The sequence below is a fragment of the Mercenaria mercenaria genome, chromosome 18 (genome assembly GCF_021730395.1).
Source record: "Mercenaria mercenaria strain notata chromosome 18, MADL_Memer_1, whole genome shotgun sequence".
In the NCBI taxonomy this organism is placed as follows: Eukaryota; Metazoa; Mollusca; class Bivalvia; order Venerida; family Veneridae; genus Mercenaria; species Mercenaria mercenaria.
In genome coordinates this window covers 33,306,214-33,333,744 of record NC_069378.1, presented here as the reverse complement: position 1 = coordinate 33,333,744, position 27,531 = coordinate 33,306,214, and the positions used below count along the sequence as shown (strand labels likewise).

Genomic DNA, 27,531 nt, shown 5'->3' with positions numbered 1-27,531 from the left:
CAGCAAATTTATCAAAAATTTATGTCTTTACAGAAATAAAATGTGTAATCATTACTTTTAAATTAACCGAAATGAAATAAATTAAGTACATACAAATATAAATACGTTTTCTCCAATTCACTTTAAATGGGAAAATTAATTCAAATACAGTGAATAGAAATAAAACATCCACTACTGGATGCACATGCCATTAAAAGGCTCGTGAAATTTGCCTTAATTTTTTCAAACATGTTAACAGAGATTTTACAGGTCACCATTAAAATTCACCTCTTACTTTAAACTATTTAATGCATTTTCATGACCATAGCTTTAAAGCCATATATTAAAAACCATGAAATAAGTACATTAAAACCCTGGTAATATATACCTTGTTAAAATGACTTTGAGGGCCATGAAAAGCTGCTAAAAATAAACCATTAAAATAGTTTAATTGACTCCATAAAACTCAGTGAAAATGTTTTAAGTGGCATTAGATTAATGAGCCATTAAAAAGGTACCCCTTAATTTTACATTACATGTAATTAGTAAAAACTAAGAGGGTCATTATTTTTTTAAGATTCTATTAATGGCTGTTAATTATTTAGAATTAGTTGATGGTCTCATTAAATATGTCAGATTCAATTTTAATGGGTTTGTAATATTGTGATGGTATATCAAATTAAGGGCCATGAAAATTTACCACCAGAGTTAGACATCATTAAGATAATCAATTTCATATTGAGATTTGCCTTATGAATTTAACCTTCGTATTACTACACATGTAATAGTACCTATACATATGTACTTTTTTTGTAAAATGCTAAATGAATATTTGATTTTTTTCTCATTATTTTGTTATGTAAACACGTGTAACAGCCTTGTACAAACATTGGTCATTTTGTATCCTCATGCTGTCATATGTTCATAAGAAATGAGAAAATAAATGGATACTGTATTGTATTGTGTTGTACTGAGAAGAGTTTACAGGTACCAGTTAAAGGTTTTACTATTAAGATCAAGTGACCATGTGGGTAGTTTTAACTAACGATTATTTTTATAATGACAAACATTCTGACCAAGTTTTTATTGGTAAAGACATAAGGCGTCATGTATTTTCAAAAAGCCACTGTTGATGACAATGTCAGCACACAATGGGCGATCATAATTTAACTCTCGTGATTAATGGTAAAAATGGGTATTTTAATGTTATTTTAACAGGTAACCCATTAATATTGTGAAACCTGTTAGATAAAGTGATGCAAGAATTAATGGGGTTAATTAACGGTTTTTCCAACTTCAATGGATATTTTACAGGGTTTCAAACCATGTTTAATGGTATGTGCATTCAGTAGTGATCTTCAACAGTACCATATAAATACAGTTATCATGGAAGTATCAGCGTTACGTGTCGATTTTATCATCATTACTCAAGATGTTTCTTCAAAGTTTATCATACAAAGTTCTTCAATATATATATATATATATATATAATAATGTAATATGTAATATATATATTACAAAAAGTGATGATTACAGTTCAAGTTTTGCAACTTTTTGCAAGTTTTTGTCAGATGCTCTAACTTGAAGGAATGCAATATGTTTTTTCAGTTAGTTCTGCTGGTTCATACCCAATGTCACAACCATTATAAGTATCATCCCTCCCGTCAAGACAAAACACAGTAAGATGTTTTATATTTGGGATACGATTCCATCCATTAGGCATATTTCCACAGCCTGGCCATTCACATTCTGAACAATCTGTCTTCTTGTAGACAAAATGGCAACTCTTACTTATTCTCTCTTGGTCCCTGTACCATTGATAATCACCTTGAAGAGAAATAAATTACAGAATGAATGTTGAGTTTTACAGATTTTTGTTACAAGTGGTATGTTATAACCCTAACCATGCTGAACACAATTGATTCTACCTTTGCGACCATTGTAGATCACACATCCGTGCAGTCTGATAATGATCTGTTCGCCATTCGGTCAGTATCGTTTTCGTAAGCACCCCTTTTAACAGTTAATGGTACTGTCCAAATTGAAAACTGGACTAGTTCATTATTATAGAAATTAAGCAAGCTTAGGGTTAATCACGTACGATTATGATACTCAGTCATCATTTTCATTAAGCTGAACAACACTACTAACTGATATTCATGAAACATGTAAATTGTGTAATCTGTCAAAAAAATCAATGCAGCAAAATAAAGTTTTAGTGGCTAGATTATTGATGCATTCATTGTAAATGTATTCCCTCTCAACTCAAGATATGAAGCTCAGGAAAATATATACAAACTTTATTTTTAAGACTATTATGTCTAAATTGTTTTATACTGCTTTTTTTCAAACTGCCTAGCTTTGAAATTGCCGCATTGAAGTCCTTAGCACATATGCAATGAAACAAAGCTATGAATTACATGATTTTAAGATCTTAAATGAGGAGTTTATCTCTCTCAAGATATGATTTTATTGCATTATCAAAATAAAAAGGCGGTTATTTCGCAGTGGGCAATGTCCGTCATTACAATTGCAAGTCTGACAGATATGAAGTGGGCGAATCAAACATTAATTAAAAGCAAGCACGGAATTTTGCACAAATATAAATATTTTAATTAATGTTTGATTCGCCCACTCCATTTAATTTATATTTCGTCGCCTTATTCCCACAATGCACCAAGTGCCATTTTTGCAATTTTAGAAAATGCATATCGAAAGTTTAGGTATCAATAACTTTGCAACTATTTGGTCAAAACAATTGAAAATTTCAGAACGTGTTTAGTTTGTATTCTTCAGACTTATGTAAAATTTTCAAAAGAATTAATAAAATAGAATTTTAGGAAATTAACAAAATGATTTTAAAATCACATGAAAATGAATATTATAGTATTGAAAGTTAATTCCAAAATGCAACTTCGAGTTAGGCCATTGTGGAATGAAAAGAGGTTTCAAAAATAGGTAAAATTGCCTTGCAAACTGTATTTTTCGATGTTTAACACTGACTAAAAAGGATAAAAACATTATTGCGATGAATATTCACACATATTAAAGTCTTAATGAAAACTAAAAAAGCCCTATTCAGTAACTTTCAAGCATTACTTCTTACAAAGAACTATTGAACAACTTTCTATAATGCAATACACCGAAATGATCTCCTTACAAAAAATCAACAACCGATACTGAAGCAAAACTATTGAATGACTTTCAATATTCAACGTAACAACTGCTAAACTAACATTCAAGAAATAACTTCCATATCAGCATATTTATAATGAAAATTGTAACAAAACCAAAAAGACGCAGTATACCAGTCTATAGACTTTAGACCTATATATTTCACCATTACCAGAATCAGCTTTTAAAAATACTTTAAATTAATAGAAATTTTAAGGTATACATTACCCAAATTTCATACAAATACTGCATACTATTTATGTAAACATGAAATCAACAAGTTTATGTGTATGAATAGTACTATGCATTAGGATAAAAATAGTACACCCTGTATACATGTAAAGCTGAACACAGTATAAATGCGCATGTCCACTAAAAACACAGAATGCTTTTTTTAAACAGTCAACTGTAGCTACTCCAGGACATTTTGATTACAACTGTTGCCAGTGTCGTAAATGTTTTAGATATATATAAGAAACACTAGACTGTCTGCTTCTTGAAACAGTAAAGTATTTTAAATGTTACTATGGACACTATCAATTATTTTTGTATAAAAATGGCCTGGACAACAAAACTTCTATAATATCTCGTCATTGTCGTTATCAATTATGAATCTTTTCAGAGCAAATGTAATTATGTAATTCCTATTTTGGAATCAATGTGAGTTTGACATAATGGTTGAATGCTCCAGGACCTGTAATACTAATAGTAAAACACTGGCTATCTCATTGTTTCTTTGGCCAACCGTTGGCATGATATGCAGTTTTATCAATAGAAAAATAAGCCTGTCAGATTGTACAACTTCAATTTTCTTTAAATTTCCTGAAAAAGTCTAAAAAATTTGCCCTTAGTAACAGAAAGGACATTATCTAGATATTTTCTAGAAAAAATATATAACCAAACTGTTTGTATTATTTCTACAAGCCTCTTGCTCACCCTTTGTATCGATTTTGTCCTGTAAGTATTGTTCATATTTTTGTCTAATGCTTTCATCTATATGCTCAAAGTCATCAACCATCGATCTTCACAAGTGTCACATTTGTCTTTCATAGGTATAGTAATCCATATGTCAAACATCTAAGCCACTGACAAACATTCTAGATATTCCCTTTGGTAAATATAGTGGTTCGGTATGAATTCTGAAATTCTTTGGTCATTAACCACATAAAAGTTATTGATCAAAAGGGAGAACTAACTGTTTATTGGACACTATTATTTCTCTATTTATACACTATATATACCACTAATAAAAACAGTAAAACACTAGTCTTACACTGAAAGTACAATCAAGTATCCGAAACAAAAACTATCCGAAAATGTAATATACATTAACATTGAATTTGCATCAAAGGTTGCGCTCTTTTGGCACAAATTATATACACCACTAATTTATGAAATTGTAAAAAGCAACAAATAGCAAGTAAATATTCTCTATTTGCAATAAATAATCTGCAATATCTGTTTCAAAGTATGTACCTTTTTAGTTGAAACTTCGCCATGTTCCTCATATTGTTGTCACGTGATGTGATATGACAATATCATTGGAGTTTCAATATGTGGCATTTTGGAAATTACCTATAGTGTTTTCAACGACTTAGGGCTTTGTGGAAATGTGATTGACTCTAGTTATATACGTTCCACAAGGAAACAATCAGGATATTATGATAGAGCTCGGCGAGACGAAAAAAACATGATACCAAACACTCCAAATTGACCAAAATTGACATATGGCGTTGTGGAAATCAAGCGACGATTTGTTATGCACGGGACTTAAGTGTTAATTATAGCATTTTAGGATATATTTTTTAATTATTTTTTGTTTGTTTATTTGTTTTTGTTATTGTTGTTTTGGAGTTTCGGACAGTATTTCAGCTATGAAACGGCAAGCAGTTAACTTTTCATTGTTTCTGGATTCTGTAAGTAACTCCGAACTTCCCCACATGAATCGAAAATGGAGGACGAATTAATTTAGACATAATTTCTTTCATCAAATCGTCAAGCAGAACTTACGCCTCGCTCTGGGATCGATCTCGAGACCCCTTTATCAGTAGATTTGCACTTTCCCTTCTGAGCTTGGCAATCGAGCATATATATTTTATCATGTAGATGGGTTTTTTTTTCTCTGGAGCATAACATACGTTTATCTCCAACTTTGAATACAATGAACACTGATAGACTCCAAACAAGAGTTGAACGGAGTTAGTCCGAAATGGCCGTTTTTCTGCTAATTCTATGTACATTTAAACCTCATGCTGCAATTTTGTTGTGATGGAACCTGTTAGATCATTAACTACTGAATACTAAGAGAATGAAGGGTTAAATGTAAAACAATAACGTACATCTATTCTTGGGCTCGAATCTTCTGTTGCAGCTGACTTCATTGTAATTCACACACTTATCTGTGTTGGTATCAAATAATTGGAAAGGGAAACATTCTCTCAGGTATGGAACTTGCAATCCAGTTTGCACACTTTTGTCTGCACAGTCGTAGTATCGGGCACAATGTTTGTCGTCTGGTACAAGCCCAGTATTGGTATATTTACAGATTTCTGAAATATAAAAACACTTTTGAAAAGGTTAGTGCCCATATAGAATAGAGTAACAAGCTATGAAAATTCGACATGAAAAAGTCTTATATTGCGTCCAACGTAACCAAGTTCAAATACATTGCTGTCGTTAGTGTTTTATCAGTTATCATTAGTGATTTATGAATTGACAATTATAACAAAATGCTTCATATTTTAAAAAAGACACGGAAGTGAAGAGTTTGGTGACAGTTTGAATATTGAAGATGGCGGATGCCGTCTACAAGAAAGTTTTCAATTTTTATGCCTATTACAGAGCTCAAAAGTTTACTGTTAAGAATTTCAGTGTTTATCGAATACGACCATGTTTCAAATGAATGTTTACATGTCTTTTTTGTGAATCAGACTCCTTCAAAAACAAATAACTGAATTTTCCTTATCCGCCTATTTCTGTTTCGTTTCATTACAGTCACAAATTTGTTTGTTTATGTAGACTCTTTATTATGTATTCGACAACTTATAGCAAGAAATAAATTGAAAATTAAGTAACGTTATTCAGTATAATATTATATGCTTTCACAAAAGTCTACCGCCATTCAAAAACATTCATCAAGTTTCAAGTAATAATGATAATACTAACCATGACAATGGTATAATGTTTTGTCTTCTTTCTCAGTTTTCATACAATTAAATCCTTGCGGACATGTCTGAAAATAGTGTGGATAATTGATCCGACTGAACACACACAATGCAATAGTAATTATGTAGCAATCAAAATCATAAAAGCTGACTGAAACTATCCTGTATCTGTGAAGATATCTACTTTTATATCTATCTTTTTATTATAACGCTGATTTATAATGCTGTTCATTGCTTCCTTCTTAAATATAAGATACTACCATCCAGCATTTTAAATGAATATCAGGGGAGGTAATAGGAACTTGCTCAATTTTCAAAATATCTTGCTAACGAATAATTATGAAACGTATGCAATTCAGGTAAAATTTCAAAATTTGGCATTTAAATTTATATTATCAATAATATTTTGAAAATTCATAAAGTTTCTAATATGATTGTTGCGTTTTTATTAAATGACTAGATCAAAACATTTCATAATATAAAATGACAAATTACCTGTGGATACTGAATCCGGCATCTTTTCCTGCATATGGCAAAAGTGCCTTCCAAAATGTATACAAACAGGATCATCTGAAAGTAAATTAGGAAAAATACGCATGCTAGGATTGTTACATTAGTATCGGTGAATATACAGAAGTGCTGCAGAGTACTCAAATATCGTGCGATTTTTCTCGCGAAAGAACGATCATATATGTAATAGGTACGTAAAATTGCCAACTAAATCATTATTTTGATGGTTGCTGATGATAAAAACGTTCCAGTTGCCGCATGAAAATAGGTTACATGAAGGCATGACGGAAAAGATGTGACTGGTTGAACGCGAAGCTACGAAAATCGGGATCGATCCCCCTGCGGTAACATGCGATATACCGAATGATATATATAATATATAAATCTTTTTCCTTGTGCCTTATAAGCGTCCACCGGAACGTCTTGCATATTAGTACAGATATGGATATAAGGTATATTATATAAACGTAGTGTACACTTGTAAATAATAGTACCTGGTGAAAATAGTTCATATGAATAAATATTCCTCTCCGGAAGGCGAGTCTATCAAATAGGCGGAAATTACCTTCATTACAAGCCAATATGGGCATTGTTCTTTTTTTATTTCAAAACCTACATTTAAATAGATAGGGAATCGATCCTACGCGTAGCGACAAAGCTATATACATACGATTTATCGAAAATAGTGTTAGACAGTTTTTTTTTTCAAATATAATGGGACGGGTTGAAGTCGAGCCGATTCCCGATTGAAGCAGTGCCTTATTTCAAAGTAATGTTTAAGAGACTGGGATACGGAGCATGAGGGTGTAACAGGTGCGGCGTATAGAAATGCTGGATTAAAAGATACCAAAATAAAGATGCTTTTCAAAATATCACCTGAAACGTTAATTTGATAAATGTAGAAAAGAATGGGAGAAGGAAGCTGTGTTTTGAAATTGAATCTTAGAAGTATGGGGAGGGGATCGTGAGGGATACTGAAAAATGAGATGTATATTAGTGTGAGAAATATAATGGAACAAGGGGATGTCATACATGTTAAATTTGGGGACAGATGTTCGGAGATGGATATTAGGGTTACAAAAATACTATGAGATAATGTTAGAATTCGAAAAGAAACTTTTAAACTGAGAAGCACATCCTGAAACTTAAACAAACACAACAACAAAATAGAGCCAACTGATTTTGAGATTAAAAGTAGCTGATTCTATTCCTGATATGTCTGACCCTTAAGCATGACAAATATTTATATCAAGTATGATGATTGTAGAGACAGACGTTAAAACGAAATACTGACATCTAGGAGCCAGCTATACAACTTAAAAATACCTCACCATGGCACCAGGTCCAGTACAAAAGCCTGATATTATCTTCAATAGCTATTTCATTGCTGAAGTTGAGAGTCCTATATATTTTTTTTTATTGAAACCGTCTCTTGGTTTACTAATATTCGGGTGGCCATATTCTCTTTCAGTTATTATAACTGCTCAATCTATTCCCGAAGAAAGAATTACTTAATGTTTGATGTAATATTATCATATTTTGCTTTGTGTATTATTATCAACTTCACACGGATACATATATAGACATATGACAACAATCAAGCTATTAGGTAGTAGGTGACGAAGGTGACCCTCCAAGTATTACTTCAGGCCACGGCAGGTGCTCTGGTAAAGCCACTGACTTTCCGTAAGCTAGCTGTATGGCATCTAGTCAAAGTCCTTTACAAAATCTGAAACCATAGCAAGTATTTAATTGTTTGTTTGTTTGTTTTGGGTTTAACGCCGTTTTTCAACAGTATTTCAGTCATGGAACGGCGGGCAGTTAACCTAACTTGTGTTCCTGGATTCTGTACCAGTACAAACCTGTTCTCCGCAAGTAACTGCAATCTTCCCAATATGAATCAGCGGTGGAGGACTAATGATTTCAGACACAATGTCGTTTATCAAATAGTCACGGAAAACATACGCCCCGCCCGAGGATCGAACTCGCGACCCCGCGATCCGTAGACCAACCCTCTTACCTACTGAGCTGAGCGGGCGGGCTAAAGTATTTAATAGTTCCAGGACAAGGATATACATACTTTAGTTAAAAAAACTGGTGGAAGAGGCAAATCAGTGCACCGGATTTGGTATAAGTATTACAGTCACTTGATTTCTCCGATAACATTCTCCACATAAGTCCCTTTTGTAACAAACGATATATTGACTTCATGTCTTTTTATCAGTCGACTCAGAGAATGACGCCTTGAGAATTAAACTCACAAAATAAATGAGCCAGTGCTGAGACGAAATCATTACGCCTTTTTACTACAACATTGTCTTTTATCCGGATAACTATGGAGACAAGTAAGTTTTACAGAAGGTTTTTAGGCTCCTGTGCAATGGTTTTAAATTAATGTCTTGTTTTTTGACAAGATTTTGCCTCTTTCCCTGAAGATATGGCACTGCTCTGTATGCTATGAAAAGCTCATTCATGTATGTATGTCTATTAACAAAACTGTTGGAACTATTAAGCACTGCGATTATGAAAGTCTCAACTATAATCTATTCAATTTCCCGTAAAGTTTCTTTCCAATGAGTGTAGTTATTTCTATGTTTTTCTCGTTTACAATTCGAAAGAAAATCAAATATTAACTTAATATCTACAGTTGGGACCTATAAGCGTATGTCAATTTTGGTATTATTAGTATTTTGATTATTCGAATCCTGTCAAAAAAGACACTTTTCTTTCTTTCCGGTTATCAATTAAAATATTTTACCCGACATTTTTTTCTTCCTAGTTGAATTCAGAGCATTTTGCATTGTAATTAAAATTAAATGCCTAAAACTCGACCAATTCATCCCACTATTTTGTTTATCTTTCTAAATTTTGGTTTACTTATCCACATCCTTACAGTTTGTTTTTTGTTTAATCATAATTCCGACAAGTTGCCAAACCTTAAAATTATTTCCAGCACTTTTTCAATTTCCGTATCTTTACCCAAATATAAAGATATATCATGAGCAACCTGTTTAAGCTAAAGCGATGTATTTCCTATTTCTAAAATTACTGATATGCCTCCTATCATCCAAGTTTCTAATGCTTAAAAGCCATAATGTTAGCTACTAGTATAAAGGGTAAAGCTGAAATCGGACAACCTTGTTTTATACAACGATTTAATCTAAAACTCTCAGAATCTAGCTATTATTTAGAATACAACACTTGCTGTCATAATAAAGTTTTTCAGTCCACTGAATAACAGTTGATTTGAAACAAAAATTTGTAAATACGATAAAAAGACTCAACCGTATTAAACGCTTTTTCTAAATACAATGTTATTCTCCGAAAATTCAAAATGTTACACAATCTAAATAAGGACCTGTATTTTTGTCACTCTGAGACAAGAATTGATATTATTAAAATTGGAAATTTTTGCAAGTAAAACCTTTGTTTTGCTGTTATTTTCATTCGCTTTTGATGAGTCTGATTATGCCTTATACTAATTTATTCTTTTATCAAGTACTTCATATTTGTCAGAAAATAGCTCTTGAAGTAATGTTGTTTCTTTGAAAAATATCCTTCAATAAATACATTCTCTTGTACTATGTATATTTTTAAGAGGGTCGGCTGATCGCATGGAATTAGTTACGTTTTATGAAGTATAGTCAGCACTTCCATAAAAAAAAGACAATAAAAATGATTGGTTCTTTTTTCGAAAGAGTATGTTTTGCTTATAGAGGGAATACGTGTGCTGCACACGACAGTACCATAAAGTTCACAATACATAATCCTAATGAATAAGAAAGAACATCAGGAATATTAACGCAAATTATGCTACACGATCAAACGATGGGTCTGCTTTAGAGAAAACTCCAACTCGAAGGGAATCTTATTTTCTAATACAAATTTGGCTATTAGACAAAGTACCTTGCATAGAACTTTGAATCTTTGACAAGGTACGAAGCCGGAGTTTTTAGATAACTGATTTTACGGTCCTTGAGTATAATTTACAAGCACATCTTTCAGGTCAGACAGTTGAATAACTAGTTACAATTTGCGGTTGTATAATCTTTTTACTCTGTTATGATAACAAAGACCATCTTTCCTAATAAAATGCAAACATATGATCACACTAAAGTTAGTATTTCTCGTGAGTTTTTATAACCATCAAGAAAACTTCTACTGTTTTCAACTAAACAGAATTGCTTCTACTAGTAAGAAACAAAAAAAAAAAAAGATAATTGAAATATAAAATGGAAAGAGACAAGTAATCATTATTGGAAATTAAAGAAATGAAACTGCATTTTCATTCTTTTACAATCAACCTAAATGTTTTACTCCACCAAACAGGGACAAATGTAAAAGACAAGAGGACCATGAAGGTCCTGAATCGCTCACCTTCTCCACATGGCCCAATTTTCATGAAGATCCATTGAAAAAAATGGCTTCTAGAGAGGTCACAAGGTTTTTCTACTATTTGACCTAATGACCTAGTTTTTGAAGGCACATGACCCAGTTTTGAACTTGACCTAGATATTATCAAGATGAACATTCTCATTAATTTTCATGAAGATCTCATGAAGAGTATGGCCTCTAAAGAGGTCACAAGGTTTTTCTATTTTTATACCTACTGACCTAGAGATGACCACACGTGACCCAGTTTCAAATTTTATCTAGATATCATCAAGGTGAACATTCACACAAATTTTCATGAAGATCCATTGAAAAATATGGCCTCTAAAGTGGTCAAAAGGTTTTTCTATTTTTAGACATACTGACCTAGTTTTTGACCGCAGCTGACCCAGTTTCGAACTTGACCTAGATATCATCAAGATAAATATTCAGACCAACTTTCATACAGATCCCATGAAAAATATGGCCTCTAGAGAGGTCACAAGGTTTTTTATATTATTTATATATTGACCTACTGACCTAGTTTCTAAAGGCACATGACCCACTTTCAAACTTGACCCATATATCATCAAGGTAAACATTCTGACTAATTTTCATGAAGATCCATTGAAAAGTACGGCCTCTAGAGAGGTCACAAGGTTTTTCTATTTTTAGACCTACTGACCTAGTTTTTGACCGCAGTTGACCCAGTTTCAAATTTGACCTTGATATCATCAAGATGAACATTCAAACCAACTTTCATACAGATCCCCCAGTTTCGAACCTGACCTAGATATCATCAAGATGAACATTCTGACCAATTTTCATGAACATTCATTGAAAAGTATAGCCTCTAGAGAGGTCACAAGGTTTTTCTATTTTTAGACCTACTGACCTAGTTTTTGACCGCAGTTGACCCAGTTTCGTACTTTACCTAGATATCATCAAGATGAACATTCAGACCAACTTTCATACAGATCCCATGAAAAATATGGCCTCTAGAGAGGTCACAAGGTTTTTCTATTATTTGACCTACTGACCTAGTTTTTGAAGGCACATGACCCACTTTCGAACTTGACCTAGATATCATCAAGGTGAACATTCTGACCAATTTTCATGAAGATCCATTGAAAAGTACGGCCTCCAGAGAGGTCACAATGTTTTTCTAATTTTAGACCTGCTGATCTAGTTTTTGAAGGCACGTGACCCATTTTCGAACTTGACCTAGATATCATCAAGGTGAACGTTCTGACCAATTTTCATGAAGATCTTGTGAAAAATATGGCCTCTAGAGAGGTCACAAGGTTTTTCTATTATTTTACCTACTGACCTAGTTTTTGAAGGCACATGACCCACTTTCGGCCTTGACCTAGATATCATCAGATGAACATTCTGACCAATTTTCATGAAGATCCATTGAAAAGTACGGCCTCCAGAGAGGTCACATTGTTTTTCTATTTTTAGACCTACTGACCTAGTTTGTAAAGGCACGTGACCCACTTTCAAACTTGACCTAGATATCATCAAGGTGAACGTTCTGACCAATTTTCATGAAGATCTTGTGAAAAATATGGCCTCTAGAGGGATCACAAGGTTTTTCTATTTTTAGACCTACTGACCTAGTTTTTGATGGCACGTGACCCAGTTTCAAACTTGACCTAGATATTATCAAGTTGAACATTCTGACCAACTTTCATAAAGATCCCATGAAAAATGTGACCTCTAGAGTGGTCACAAGCAAAAGTTTACGGACGCACGCACGGACGACGGACGCCGCGCGATCACAAAAGCTCACCTTGTCACTTTGTGACAGGTGAGCTAAAAATCACAAAAAAATGTTGAAAATAAACAAGCAATTCTGGTGAACAGGCATATCTGCAAAACAGTACATATCTATCATGCAGAAAAATGTCATATTTACAGAGGAAAAGTCCAAAAAATAGACATTTATTTGTGAACATTGCACCCGAACACACAAAACGTTTCCCCGCCCCCTCCTAGTTAAAGGGAGAAAAAAGCTAGCCAGTTGTTTTCCCAATTACCCCATTACTTAACCCCATCACCCACCACATCCGCCATTTTAAAAATGTAGAAACAACAACATATTTTTTTTATTTTTTTTTTGTTCTCCCCCGTGGTTAGATTCCCCCTTCCCCGCTATTTGTGTACACAAAAAAGACGTGTGTCTTATGGACACATGTGTCTAGATGAGTGAAATCCTAAAGAGAACACAAGATGCACGATTCCACCTGCTAAAAACAATCCTCTTGTGGATTATGACTCTAGGTCAAGTGCATGGGCCACAAACTTTTATTTTTACTAAGTCAAGGGCCATAACACTGGTGTTGCAAATTTGAAAGTGAAATTAAAAGCTCAGATTCAAAAATTCACATGCTGGATAATATCGTCACGTGGTTTTATGACTCTGAAATATTTTAAAGATATATGCAAAACAAACTTTTAAGCACTTTATGTTTATTTTTCAATGAGTCATGGATCATAACTCCAGTCAGGTTGAGTGTAATCCCAAACAGAACACCAGGTACACATCTTCATATGCTATATAACAATCCTCTTATGACTCTAAATCAAATATTCTTTGAGATGCATGCGACACAATTTTGTATCCCATTCATGCAGATTTTTGACAATCAATAGTCATAACACTAGTATGACTGATAGAAATCCAAAATAAAGTCACAGGTGTACAATTTCACATCGTAAATAATAATCCAATGATGATTAATGACCCTAGGTCTCTTATTACAATACAACTTTTGTGTTTTATGCATATTTTGACTTTGTTAATAGCAATAACTCCCTACCAAAAGAGTAATATCTCTAATAAAACCCCAGGTGCATAACATTTACATGCTGAATAATATTTTTGATATGTTTCATAATACTGGGTCAAATACATTTTGAGGTACATGTACATGCAACACAAACTTAGGTCCTTTTCTTGCACATTTTTGACTAAGTCAAGGGCCATAACTCTAGACTGGTTGAATGAGATCAAAATTAAAACCTCTGGGTTTACTCAGACGTGCAGATGCACACATTCTAGTGTAATATTCAGACTTATTACATACTTGTTTCTGTTCCCCGTTAAGCTACACTGGTACCGAAAACGTCAATATTTTTCCATACACTGACGCCTGAATTTCATATCGGGTGCGTGACGTAATTCAGTGTGTGTTGCTGCACTATTTTTTTCTATTTAGTTCAGTATTGTCAATCCTATTCATGCTATTGAACATATTTATGATATTTACATAATATTTATGCGTGTAGATGCGCATGTAATAAAAAGGTTATTATCTTTGCATCGGGAAATTTGCACTCGTTCTTCAGCGGAAGAATATTGCGCTCCTAAAGTCGCGCAATATTTCTACTGAAGAACTCGTGCATATTTCCCGATACAAAGCTAATAACCTATAAATGTAGATTTATACATGATAGTAATTAGGTGAAGAATCAACTTGTCAGTTTCTTCCCTTTCAGTGTATATTATCCTCACATGCAGATGCATACATACGATTGGGGATAAATTGAAATAATAAACTGGGCAGTTTCATCGCCCTTCACAGTCTATTATTCAGACGCGCAGATACATAAATACTAGGGAGGAAGAATCAATCAGTTTCTTCTGCCTTCACTGTCTACTATCATTCAGATATTTAGATATATACATATAGTCCGTTTCTTCCCCCTTCACTGTCTAATATTCAGACATGTACGTAAATACATAGTAGGTGGAAAGGAAAAAATAGTCAGTTTCTTCCCCCTTACCCATGTATTTTTCAGACTTGCAGATACATACACACCTGGGGAAAAAGAACAAACTGGTCAGTTTCCGTCTGCTTCAGTGTGTATCATTATTCAGATATGTAGATATAATGCATTTTTTGGAGGGGGAGTGTGTGTGTGTGGGGGGGGGGGGGGGGGGGGAACCAACTAGTCAGTTTCCTCACCCTTCACCCTGTATTATTATTCTGGTATGTAGATATATTCATACTAGAAGGAAATGAGCCAAGTTTGTTAATTTTCTCTTGTTCGTGTACAAAGCTAATGTGCTTAATGCTATGTTCTTTGAAAAGTTCATAAAGTCTATAACATGATCCTTTCATATTTTCTGAAATCCGCGTCATGGTTAGCTGCAAATATCAATTACTGATTTAAAAACCGCTTAATTTAATTTTGTGAAATTTTAGATGTTAAACTTCTTCTATTCATGACGGTCATAAAATTTCAAAATGACTGCCTGATGTCAGTTATATTTCTATACTAAAAATCATACGATACAATCTCAAGCCACCGTTTCAAATAAATATATCATTTTCCATTTATTCATAACCTGATTTGTTTAAAAAAAGATATCTCTCTCATTGTATTCATTGCTGCACGATATAATTAGAGCGATATAATTAGAGCCACTTTTTTTATTCGAAACCGTACACTGTCTCATCAGATAAATCTTTCACAAATATTTTCTTTTGAAACACACCATTTCTTTTGTCTACATATATGCTTGAGCACAACCGGAAATGCTTTATCAATCATTTCATATTGTATGACTTTCAATAACTTAAGATAAGAATATTATGTTTCAGTGTGTGTGTGCGTGCGCGCGTGCGTGCGTGCGTGTGTGTGTTCGGGTTTAATGTCTTCTTCAACAGTTTTTCAGTCATATAAACGACGGTGTCTACTTGTAGCAGTGAGCACAATGCCAACTTTAGAGTGCTGCCTCACTGGAATATCACGCGGTAGACACGTGACATGATGCCTCACCCAGTCACATTATACTGACACCGGGCTGACCAGTCCTAGCACTACCCTCTTAATGCTGAGCGCCAAGCGAGGAAGCTACTAGTACCAATTTCTGCGTCTTTGGTATGACACGGCCGGGGATCGAACCCACGGCCTCCCACACTTGAAGCGGACGCTCTACCACTAGGCTACCGAGGCGGTATGTTTCAAAGTGATAAAGCAATTGTGTGGCATATTCATCGCTGAAAAATGTGTCGTAATATCGGTGTTTTCGACAGGTTTTTACCCGCACTGACTTTTAAATTCTATTTAAACTAAATGCTGTTTTGAACCTGCTAATATGCTTCCTTTGCTTTCTTTTTAAATTTTGTCTACAGCAGATTCAAGCAAGTGGAAGTTCTTAAACTTCGAAAAGTCTTGCCTAAAGTCCAGGTAAGTGAGCGGAGGGGTAGAGAGGAGCGGGACGAGCGGTTATGGGTTCGAGTAATGGGAACTCATAAACCAGCTGCCAATGTATATTTTTCATTCATAAAACGACAATGATATCAGAATGACGCCAGGGCTTTGTACATTTATGAACAAACACTAAATCAAATTTTTCATTTACACACTTAAATGAACATTCATTTAATCTTAAAACGTGTGCAGTTAGTTCGTTAAAATGACATTTTCAAATGATAAAAATGATCAAATCTTCACTATTTGTGTTTATGAATGGACACAAGCAAAATTACATTCGAAACATTACTCTGTACAAATGAATATGTTTGCGTTATTTATTGTTTGCAAAAGTATAAATACTGTCAGAAGTGGTAGGAGTATATCAATCATTAAAAATCAAATATTTTTAAAACTTTCCAAAATTTACATATCTCACATAAAATCTATGTTTTAAGATACTAAAATGTTCTGATTTTGGAATAATGTCCTACTGTTACATAAATATTAAATTAAATTAAGGCTTTATTCAGCTTAGTTGCATACTCATGAATATTAACTTAAATGCATCATATATGCATTTAAAACGTTCAATCTAGTACACAAATATCTGTTTATTTACCATTGATAAGAACCTTATAAGTTTTATAAATGTCAAAGTAAAACTTGCAAATATTTCGTACATTAAGAATACAATTAGTAACATTTATTCAAATATTTCACAGCGTAATTTACACTGTTCAATTCTGCTCATAGTCTGTTTTCTCTACAGTGGAACCTGTCTAATCGGAACATGTTCGGACAAGAAATAAAGTTCGGTTTAGAGGGGTTATCGGATTAGGAGGGTTTCTGTTTTAGAATGAAAAATTATGCTTTTTGTTGCACGTGATGTTTGTGAACAGATTAATTAAAAAATAATCATAAGCAACATGTAGATTGCTTAAGTGTAATGTTGATTTCATGTTAATTCAACTTCTAAATATCTTTTGTAAAATATTTTCCACCATTCCTACGTTCCCAGAAGATAGCCTAAAGAAGAATTTTTTACTTGTCCTCTTATTGTAACGATCCGGTTTAGTACCACTATCAGTGGATCAATTCGCTGCTTTAAATGAACAAATTGCTTTAAAATATGTGAGGAAGGTACGGGATAAACAAATTAAAAAGGATCTATTACACTGGCAATACACATTGCACGTATATCCACTATTACAAGTTTCTGTTCAAACAACACACCAATTTTTGATTTCCCATGTCGGGGCCTATTGTTGCTGACACCTTTTTAAAGAAGAATAGTTAGAATTGTAAACAGACTCAAAAATGTCGAAAGTGAGCGAGACTATCATCAGAAACATTTACTAAGGTTCGGATTGAAAGAGTAGATTTTAATGAGTTATACAAAAAGAACACAATACAACCTCTCAAGAGCGGTCCTCTCTTAATCAAAACCTCTCTATAACAACATCATAGAATTTTCCTAAGGCTGAAGTGTACTATCGAATTTACCTCCCTAAAACAACAACCTCTCGTAAAGGGTGTTGCTCTCCGCACTGTTACACTGTTTTAAAATTGCACAATCGAATTTGTTGAGAACTTCAAAACTTTATATACAAAACATAATATTCTGAATATGTACTCTGTTATTCTATAGGTACTTTAAAAATTCAAGCTTTGCGTTTAAAGTTTTGTTACATTCATTTCATAAACTTTAGATTATATCTGAAAGAATTTAATTTACCAGAATCCGTATCTTCATATATTCCATATTAAAGGCTTATTTTCGGCAAACACTATTAACACTAACAATATTATTACAGCAAGTAGTCGATTATCTGATTACATATATTATTTGCACCTTATTTTGACCCAGTTTTAATCGTAACACTTCGCTGCTCATGGATATACTGCAAGTAACTGATACCTTTCAAAACCAAATCGCGTGACACATATATTATACCAAAATGATCCATAAAATTAGTCAGGAATGATTTCTGCATCAACGGGTATAAAATAATTGGGTGTTCAGGCGCGTATCAATTCGGGATTGTGCAACAAAGCCACATACCTTGAAAAAAAAATAGGATTTTTTCTTCATGAAAATATTTGCCTTTCTTTTTAAAATAGTTTCAGTTTTATTCAATATATTTTATCTAAACTGGACTGAAATGCTTAACCACGAGCTGATAAATTATAAAAAAAATCCAGGGCCTGGGCGGGTACTAGGCATTTTTTGCGGCGTATTTATTTATTTAATACTGAGGTGCGTAGCAACTCTATAGTGAGCATCAAAGCAACATATTTCGAAAAAAAATGGGAAAATTAATAAAGTATTTCATATTAAAAGTTGTCTTAAGGTTTCCGTATCTTGCGATAACTACGCGGCAGCGTGAGAATCACACGGTTTCGGGTATAGCCGTGATAATCGCACGGGCGGTCTTAGTTTTAGACATATATACCAATATGATAAATAAAATTATTCAGGAATGATTTCTGTATAAACGTGTATAAATAATTGGGTATTCAGGCGCGTATCAAATCGGGCGTGTGCATCAAAGCCACATCCTTTGAAAAAAAAAAAAAAAACGGCGTGAGAATCACACGGTTTCGGGTATAGCCGTGATTATCGCACTGGCGGTCTTGGTATTAGACATACATACTTTGAAAACGAGATGCCCAAGGGAAACATGTCGAGCCCGCCGGCTGACAAAAGGACTGGGAGTTGCACAGGAAACTCATTATGGTGGTGAAGAATTGTGCCAAATCATTTAAAATCCCACATTCAATGATAAAGTTATTGTCCGGACAAGGTCAATTATAGCAATATTTGACCATTAAACTCCAAATGTGACCTTGACCATTAAGATATTAACGCCGATGTTGCATGCAACACACCATCTCACGATGGTGAACAATTGTGCCAGGTCATTTTATAATCCCACATTCAATGACGAAGTTATTGTCCATAATAGCCGTATTTGACCTTTAAACTCAGTGTGACCTTGACCGTAAGATGTTGACACGGGTGTTGCGCACGACACGCCGTCTAATGATTGGTGGACAATTGTGATAAGTTATTTCAAAATCCCACAATCAATCAATTACAGACTTATGGTCAGGACAAAGAAATACGGACGGACACCGAACAGCCATTTGGACAACGGGCTCTACAAAAAAAAAAACGGCGTGAGAATCACACGGTTTCGGGTATAGCTGTGATAATCGCACGGGCGGTCTTAGCTTTTAGACATATATACAAATATGATATATAAAATTATTCAGGAATGATTTCTGCATCAACGGGTATAAATAATTGGGTATTCAGGCGTATCAAATCGGGGGTGTGCATCAAAGCCACACACCTTGAAAAAATGGGATTTTTTTTTCATAAAAATAATTGTCTTTCTTTTTAGAATAGTTTCATTTTTTTCTATATATTTTATTTAAATTGGACTTATATGACCAATCTCTCTATCAACTTAATGATCCTAGGCTCAAGAGTTTTTGAGTTATCATCCGGAAACCGATTGCATACCGACCTACTGACAAACATCTGCAAAACAATATACCCCTCCTTCTCCGAAGGGGGAGGGGGGGGGGGGGCATAAAATGTCAATGTGCATGTCAGAATGAAAACAATCGAGGCCTTCTTTTGATTCATTTTCTAATTTACCAAGGTTCATCGTTCTGATGCTTCAGTATTTAAACACCCGGACTAACGCCTTGATTACTAATAAACAAGGAAATAAAGCTCTATTTATTCTGCGATAAACAACGGTTGACGCATAGACTGGTAAGAGACCATTATGACATCAATTATGACGTCAGATTACAGGCATTTACCCCTCGGGTAAATGAAGTCTAACATAATATTTATATAAGTAGGTCAATCAAAAAATAATAATAAATGAGCCGTGCCATGAGAAAACCAACATAGTGGGTTTGCGACCAGCATGGATCCGGAACAGCCTGCACATCCGCACATTCTGGTCAGGATCCATGCTGTTCGCTTTTAAAGCCTATTGGAGTTGGAGAAACTGTTAGCAAACAGCATGGATCCTGACAAGATTGCGCGGATGCGCAGTCTGGTCCGGATCGATGCTGGTCGCAAACCCACTATGTTGATTTTCTCATGGCGCGGCTTATAGCTATCAGGTATGAAAATCTAAGACTCTTTAAAAATATTTTTCAAGAAGTGTTTAACAAACTGGATGGGTTTAAACTGGATGGGAGTTAAATGGAAAATCATAAGAAACGATCTTTTATGAAACTTTCAAAATTTATTTTATGTTTTATTATTAATATATCAACAAATTATAGGATCTAAACACCAAACACCCACTGTTACAATGTATAATGTATACTAACGTGTCTTTCCTCATAATGCCATAGAAGCACAAATGCAAATTTATTTCAATATTAAAGACTTACCCATCATTTAAGGGAAGAAATTCTCAGCAGATTAAGGTTATAGATCTATGTACAGAATTTGCAAAAATCAAAGCCACTAACCCACACATCCTGTGGTGAGAATTTATAAATTTACCTGTATTCACCTTTATGTTGCATATTTGAAGTTCTAACAATGTACTTTTCATCCAATTCTGTTTAACACTGCTGTTTTCCTAATAAATCAAAAATACTTTAGACGAAAGTGCTACACATTAAATATCATCAGGATAAAAAATTCATTGTAACAGTCCCTTTTGACCTATGGGTCACATACTAGTCAGGGCCAATCCCCATATCATGTTTGAGGGTCCTAGGCTCAAATGCTGCATTTTTGTACTGGCATGACTATTTCTTACCCTGGAAGACTTACATAACATTTTAAAGCAATCTCATTAGATGCTGCAGAGATATATAATAATTTACATAAAATAAAGGGAGGCTATTTGTCATAAATTCAGTCAAAAGTTATCTACCCTGATTGTCCGAGTCCATCTCATGGCATAAATGACACTTCAAATCAGTATCTTCATTGGTTACTGAGATACACCTATTTTAACAAGAAACGAAGGGATGTAACTTGACATAAAATCAGTCGATATAATCTACAATAATTGTCTCTGTCCAACTAATGACAATAATGAAATTTCAAATGAGTCCTATATATACTTACTGAGATAAATCCATTTTTATAAAAATCAGGGGAGGTAATCATGTATTGGTATATGCATGTAGAAGATACACAGTACAAGTTTTACAACAATATATAAAAAGGTATTCATATCTATAAACATTCAATCAAGAGTTATCTAACATGACTATATCTTACCATGGAAGACATAAAAAACCTTTCAAACCAATTTCATTAGAAGCTGCTAAGTATATTCATTTACATAAAAATAAAGTGACGTACTTTTGTCATAAATTCAATCAATATGTATCTTCACTGACTGTCCAAGTCAATCTGATGGCATAAATGAAATGTAAGATCAGTATCTTCATTAGTTACACTGATGTACCCATTTCAATTTGAAATAAAGGGAGGTGATTTGACATATAATCTGTCCATAGTTATCTGCCTGATTGTCTCAGTTAGCACGCTCGACTACTTCAATGCTGGATAGTGAGCCTGGGCACATCTGAGAACACTGGAGCTGTCACTGTTGTGTTTAATGACTCCGATGGCGGATGAAGATATTGCATAATAACTAAGTCTGTTTTAAAATATTAAGTAATATGAGAGATAAAGATAAAGTGTATCAAAACACTATACAAGTACATTTTAAGCAAAAAAGGGCATAATTCATTAAATTTTGGTGCAAGAGTTATACATCTTGTGTCATGTGATGTGGGTGATGATGTTGAACAACTATTTTAAGTTATATTATTGTAATGGTAAGACTTAGTGTTGACAGATTCAAAGCTATATGTCAAAATGTTTTGTCAAAATGTGGACTTGTACAAAAACTGAACCAATTTCAAAGTCCAAAAGGGACATAAATCATCCAAAATACTCTATAGTGTTATGAACTCTTGCCTATATATAGAGACTATTATTATAAACAAGTGACAAAAGTTTCAATGGGCCATAGTTCAGTCAAATCCTTGATGAAGTTATGTACTCTTGCCTTAAACTTGGTATAATGATGATACATTACTGTTGTAAGTTTCAATACTTTCAAAAGGTCCTTTTAAAATATGGACTGGTAAGAAAAACTTAAACCTGGTGTAATGCCAATGCCGATGCCATGGTGAGTATAATAGCTCTCCTTATTTTTCAATAAATCTAACTTTAAACTGAAAACCTCCTAGAAACTGTGATTCTATAAAGTGCACACTTGAAGATAATCTGCTGAATATAATCATCATAATTATATGAAAGTCCTCGTTAAATCAAAGTTCACAAATTGAATAACAAATTCATCTTCTTTGACCATGTATAAAGGCCTGGCATATGGTATGAACTCCACTGGACAGCATGATGTGCCAAGAAAGCAACTTCAAAAGCTGATGTCTGACCTAATATAGATAGAAAAATATTTTATAATGATGTCACTTAATTGCAGTATCAAATGACAAATATATTGCATACTGAAATAGCTAAATTTGGTTTTATCCAAAACATTTTCCTTTTAAAATCATTCTTTCTATCAAGTCTGCTTTTTGCTTAATAATATGCTACTTTATATGAATGTCACACTGACATTCAACATTTTAATGTAGCAAAAAAAAAAACAACAACAACAACAAAAAAAGAAAACAAGAGGGCCAAGATGGCCCTAGGTCGCTCACCTGATAAACACACCATAACAGTGTAAACATGTTTGACATAGTGATTTCATGGAAACAAATATTCTGACCAATTTTCATTAAGATTGGATCAAAAATGTGGTCTCTTAAGTGTAAACAAGCATTTTCTTCAATTTGACCTAGTGACCTAGTTTTTGAGCTAAGATGACCTACATTCGAACTTGACCTAGATTTGATCAAGGCAATCATTCTGACTAAATTTCATCAACCTTGATTAGAAAATACAGCCTCTATCGCATACAAAACGTTTTTTTTTCTTTGATATATCCTAGCGACCTAGTTTTTGACCCCAGATGACCCATACTCAAACCTGACCTTTATTTCATCAAGGCTAGCATTCTGACCAAATTTCATGAAGATCAATTGAAAAATACAGTCTCTATTGCATATACAAAGGTTTTTCTTTGATTTGACCTAGTGACCTAGTTTTTGACCACATATGACCCATATTCTAACTTGACCTAGATTTCGTCAAGGCAATCATTCTGACTAAATTTTATGTGAACCCAGTGTAAAATGCAGCCCCTATTGCATACAAAATGTTTTTCTTTAATTTGACCGGGTGACCTAGTTTTTTTATCCCATATGACCCATATTCAAAGTCCATCTAGATTTCATATAGACAAACATTATGATTAAATTTCATGAAGATCCGGTGTAAAATGCAGCCCCTATTGCATACACAATGTTTTTATTTGATTTGACCTAGTGACCTAGTTTTTAATCCCTGATGACCCATATTCAAACTTGACCTAGGTTTTATCAAGGCAATCATTCTGACCAAAATTCATGAAGATCAATTGAAAAATACAGCCTCTATCGCATACATAAGGTTTTTCTTTGATTTGACCTAGTGACCTAGTTTTTGACCCTAGATGACCCATTTTCAAAACTAGCCTAGATTTCATCAAGGTTATCATTCTGACAAAATTTCATGAAGATCAGTTGAAAAATACAGCCTCTATCGCACACACAAGGTTTTTCTTTGATTTGACCTAGTGACCTAGTTTTTAAGCCCAGATAACCTATTTTCGAACTCGGCCTAGATTTCATCAAGGTAATCATTCTGACCAAAATTCATGAAGATAAAATGAAAAATACAGCTTCTACCGCATACACAAGGTTTGTCCTTGATTTGACCTAGTGACCTAGTTTTTGACCCCGGGTGACCCATTTTCAAACTTGACCTAGATTTTATCAAGGTTATCATTCTGCCAAAATTGCATGAAGATCAATTGAAAAATACAGCCTCTATCGCATACACAAGGTTTTTCCTTGATTTGACCTAGTGACCTAGTTTTTTGACCCCAGATGACCCATTTTCAAACTCAGCCTAGACTTCATCAAGGTAATCATTCTGACCAAAATTCATGAAGATGAAATGAAAAATACAGCCTCTATCGCATACACAAGGTTTTTCCTTGATTTGAACTAGTGACCTAGTTTTTGACTCCGAGTGAACCATTTTTAAACTTGGCCTAGATTTCATCAAGGTAATCATTCTGACAAAATTTCATGAAGATCAGCTGAAAAATACAGCCTCTATCGCATACACAAGGTTTTTCTTTGATTTGACCTAGTGACCTAGTTTTTGATCCAAGATGACCCATTTTTGAACTCGGCCTAGATTTCATCAAGGTTATCATTCTGACCAAAATTCATGAAGATCAGTTGAAAATTACAGCCTCTATCGCATACAGAAGCTAAATGTTGACGGACGACAGACAGAGGACAGACAGACGACGACAGACAGACGACAGACGACGGACGCCGGACATCGAGTGATCAGAAAAACTCACCTGAGCTAAAAAAAAAAAAAAAAAAAAAACAACAAGAAAACACATGATATAACTCATGATAGTGTTAGTTCTTGTGCTCAATTCTTTTAAGTCAAAAAAGGACCATAATTCAAGATAATTTCAACCAAGAGTTACCTAACTTGGTTTTTGGTAGGTTTGATGACAAGATCTTATATAAATGCTCATTTTCTACCAAAATCTTATCAAACTAGCTTATTTTTTATCAATATCTGGACAATATTAGCCTACATTTTCTTATAGGTCAACTAGCATAAATCTATTCCCTATATATTTATAATCCCCACTAAACAGGATCCTGTCCAAACCAATTTGATAAGGATCCATAAAACACCTGTGGACATGTCAGAAGATCATAAATTTTAGAGATATGTACATATATAATTGGTTATTTCCAGTGTTTTGCATTTTATTGATTGAAATGCAGCTTTTTTCAGAATATACACATTTTTAGTTGATGATATACTAATTGTAATTTCTCAGTCATGTTGAGTAATGTCCCAACCATTTAAAATTTAACTCTTACAGCAACCCAATTCTCATCCTTTTAGAAAAACTTTACCTGTATCTAATAAAAGAAATTAAAATGTATTTATAACAGAATAAGAGAAGTGGCAAGTACCTTTTATTCAATTATTATGATTAATCTAAGTAACAAAATAAAACCAGAAAAAAATTATCACTGCTGAATTTTATAAATTAATGAAGCGCTCCATTGCGTTTTAATTAAATATCATTGTAATAAAACTAGATTCATCATAAAATGAAAGTACTATTGTATCTTATCACTATGAAGCCCTAAATTAATCAAGTTTTCTAAACTTGTTGTAAAGGTAAGAAATGGTTTGCTGTAAAGATGAAAATTGTCACATGCAATCTGTGTACTGCACAGTAGCTTTATAGTAGCTTATTATGATAAAACAGAAGCTAGTCTATCAATAGTCCAGGCTTGTATATCGGCCCTTACTGCAATGCATTGCAGAGATAATTATCATTATGGATAATGTTAATCAAATTTTTAAATAAAAACGGGACATCACTCTGAAAATATTGCTGACAGCGTCCCTTGTCAAACATGTGCATACAGTGTCTTTGAAAGCTAAAGGCTATTTAACTTAAGAAATAAACTTGAACCAATGCTTACGCCATTTAGTTCTGGACAAAAAGTATTAATTAATAATGTTTCTTTTCTCCTTCTTTTAAATAATGGCCGACAATTCCATATAAAATTTTCCGGTACGTGTGAGATACAAAATGTCATATATGCAATGAAAAGTTCCGGATGTTCAAAAGACTATATTGGAGAAACGTCTAATTTACGAAATCGAGTAAATCTTCATAATCAACATATAAGGAATCCGGAAAACGCTCTTCTACCAGTCAGTCGCCAGATTGCAGAATGCTCAAAAGATTTACTTCAAAAATTTAAAATAATGCCAATTTATAAATTACAAGAAACAGACAGATTTAAAAGAAGGAGAAAAGAAACATTATTAATTAATACTTTTTGTCCAGAACTAAATGCAGAATAACACATTAATAATTACAAAGTGGCGTCCCTTGAAAAACTCCGAAGAGTAACGTCCCTTATTACAATAAAACGACGTCGTTACCAAGCGACGTTGCTAACGTCAACAGTACAGTATTACTCCTGAAGATCCCGTAAACGGGTGAAACCGGTTGAGTTACATTATTTTATATAATTTACTTGGATTAGCATAATTAAATATGTAAACAAATTCAAGGCATCTTGATTCATCTTTTTTTCCGCTGTTGAATATCCGTATTGCCAATCAATACATTTTGGATATATATATATATTGAAGAATGGAAGTCTTAAAAAAAGCAATTCATTCATTAATTTTGACTATAATTATTTCAAAATAAAATGGATTAATTATGAACGCTTAACTACTGTTTTTCTTAAAGTTTTGAACATCACACTGTCGCTTTTGAAATTAGATGTCATTTAAAACAGTTATTCATTAAAAAATATTTGAATACTAAAATATGAAAATTTGAATGTACTTAAAAACTGTTTTAATTTTTAAAAATCCAGTGAAAAAGTTGTTAAAATTTAAAAATTCCGATCTCATAAAAGCCTCCAGATGAACAGATTTTAATAAGTGACGTCACGTCGATCTCGCCATTATTGAGTTCGGCAAACTTCCATTTTACCGCCTGAATAATGCAGTGATTTATTGTAAATGTTTATAGTATGTATTTACACAAAATTTTGTTTGCAGCTTAAGTAAATAACATTAAAACTATATAAAATCATGTCTTATTCATTAGGAAATCAATTACCGGACGACTAGAAAATCCCCTAAGGATTTGCTAGCCGTTCGGTAACCGGACGACTAGAACGCAGGCTAGGCGTCCGGTTACCGGACGGCTAGACACTTCCTATAAAAAAAATCTCAATATCTCCTAAAGTGACACCCAGTAATTGTCAGGTAACTTACCGAGTCTAACTCAGGTTGGATGACACTTTGTAGTTATAACTTGTGAATAACGCACTCAGCTGTATTCGATAGTAGTCCGTAATGGCT

At 33.6% G+C, this 27,531-nt stretch overlaps 1 protein-coding gene across 3 annotated transcripts in view; it reads right to left on the bottom strand.

The window, feature by feature from the left end:
• Positions 1-1,161: 1,161 nt before the first annotated feature.
• Positions 1,162-27,531, bottom strand: part of LOC123538567 (uncharacterized) — a 60,837-nt gene continuing 34,467 nt past the window's right edge. For 2 of the 3 annotated variants that reach the window (XM_045322757.2, XM_045322759.2), the window contains exons 2-5: positions 6,813-6,887; positions 6,319-6,385; positions 5,493-5,702; positions 1,162-1,806 (exon numbers count right to left, since the gene is read on the bottom strand). In XM_045322757.2, coding sequence (XP_045178692.2) covers positions 1,556-1,806; positions 5,493-5,702; positions 6,319-6,385; positions 6,813-6,887 — 603 coding nt within the window. In that variant the 3' untranslated portion in view covers positions 1,162-1,555. Of the gene's footprint in view, positions 1,807-5,492; positions 5,703-6,318; positions 6,386-6,812; positions 6,888-18,144; positions 18,301-27,531 lie in introns of those variants that run through there. The other variant, XM_045322758.2, reaches the window with a different exon arrangement.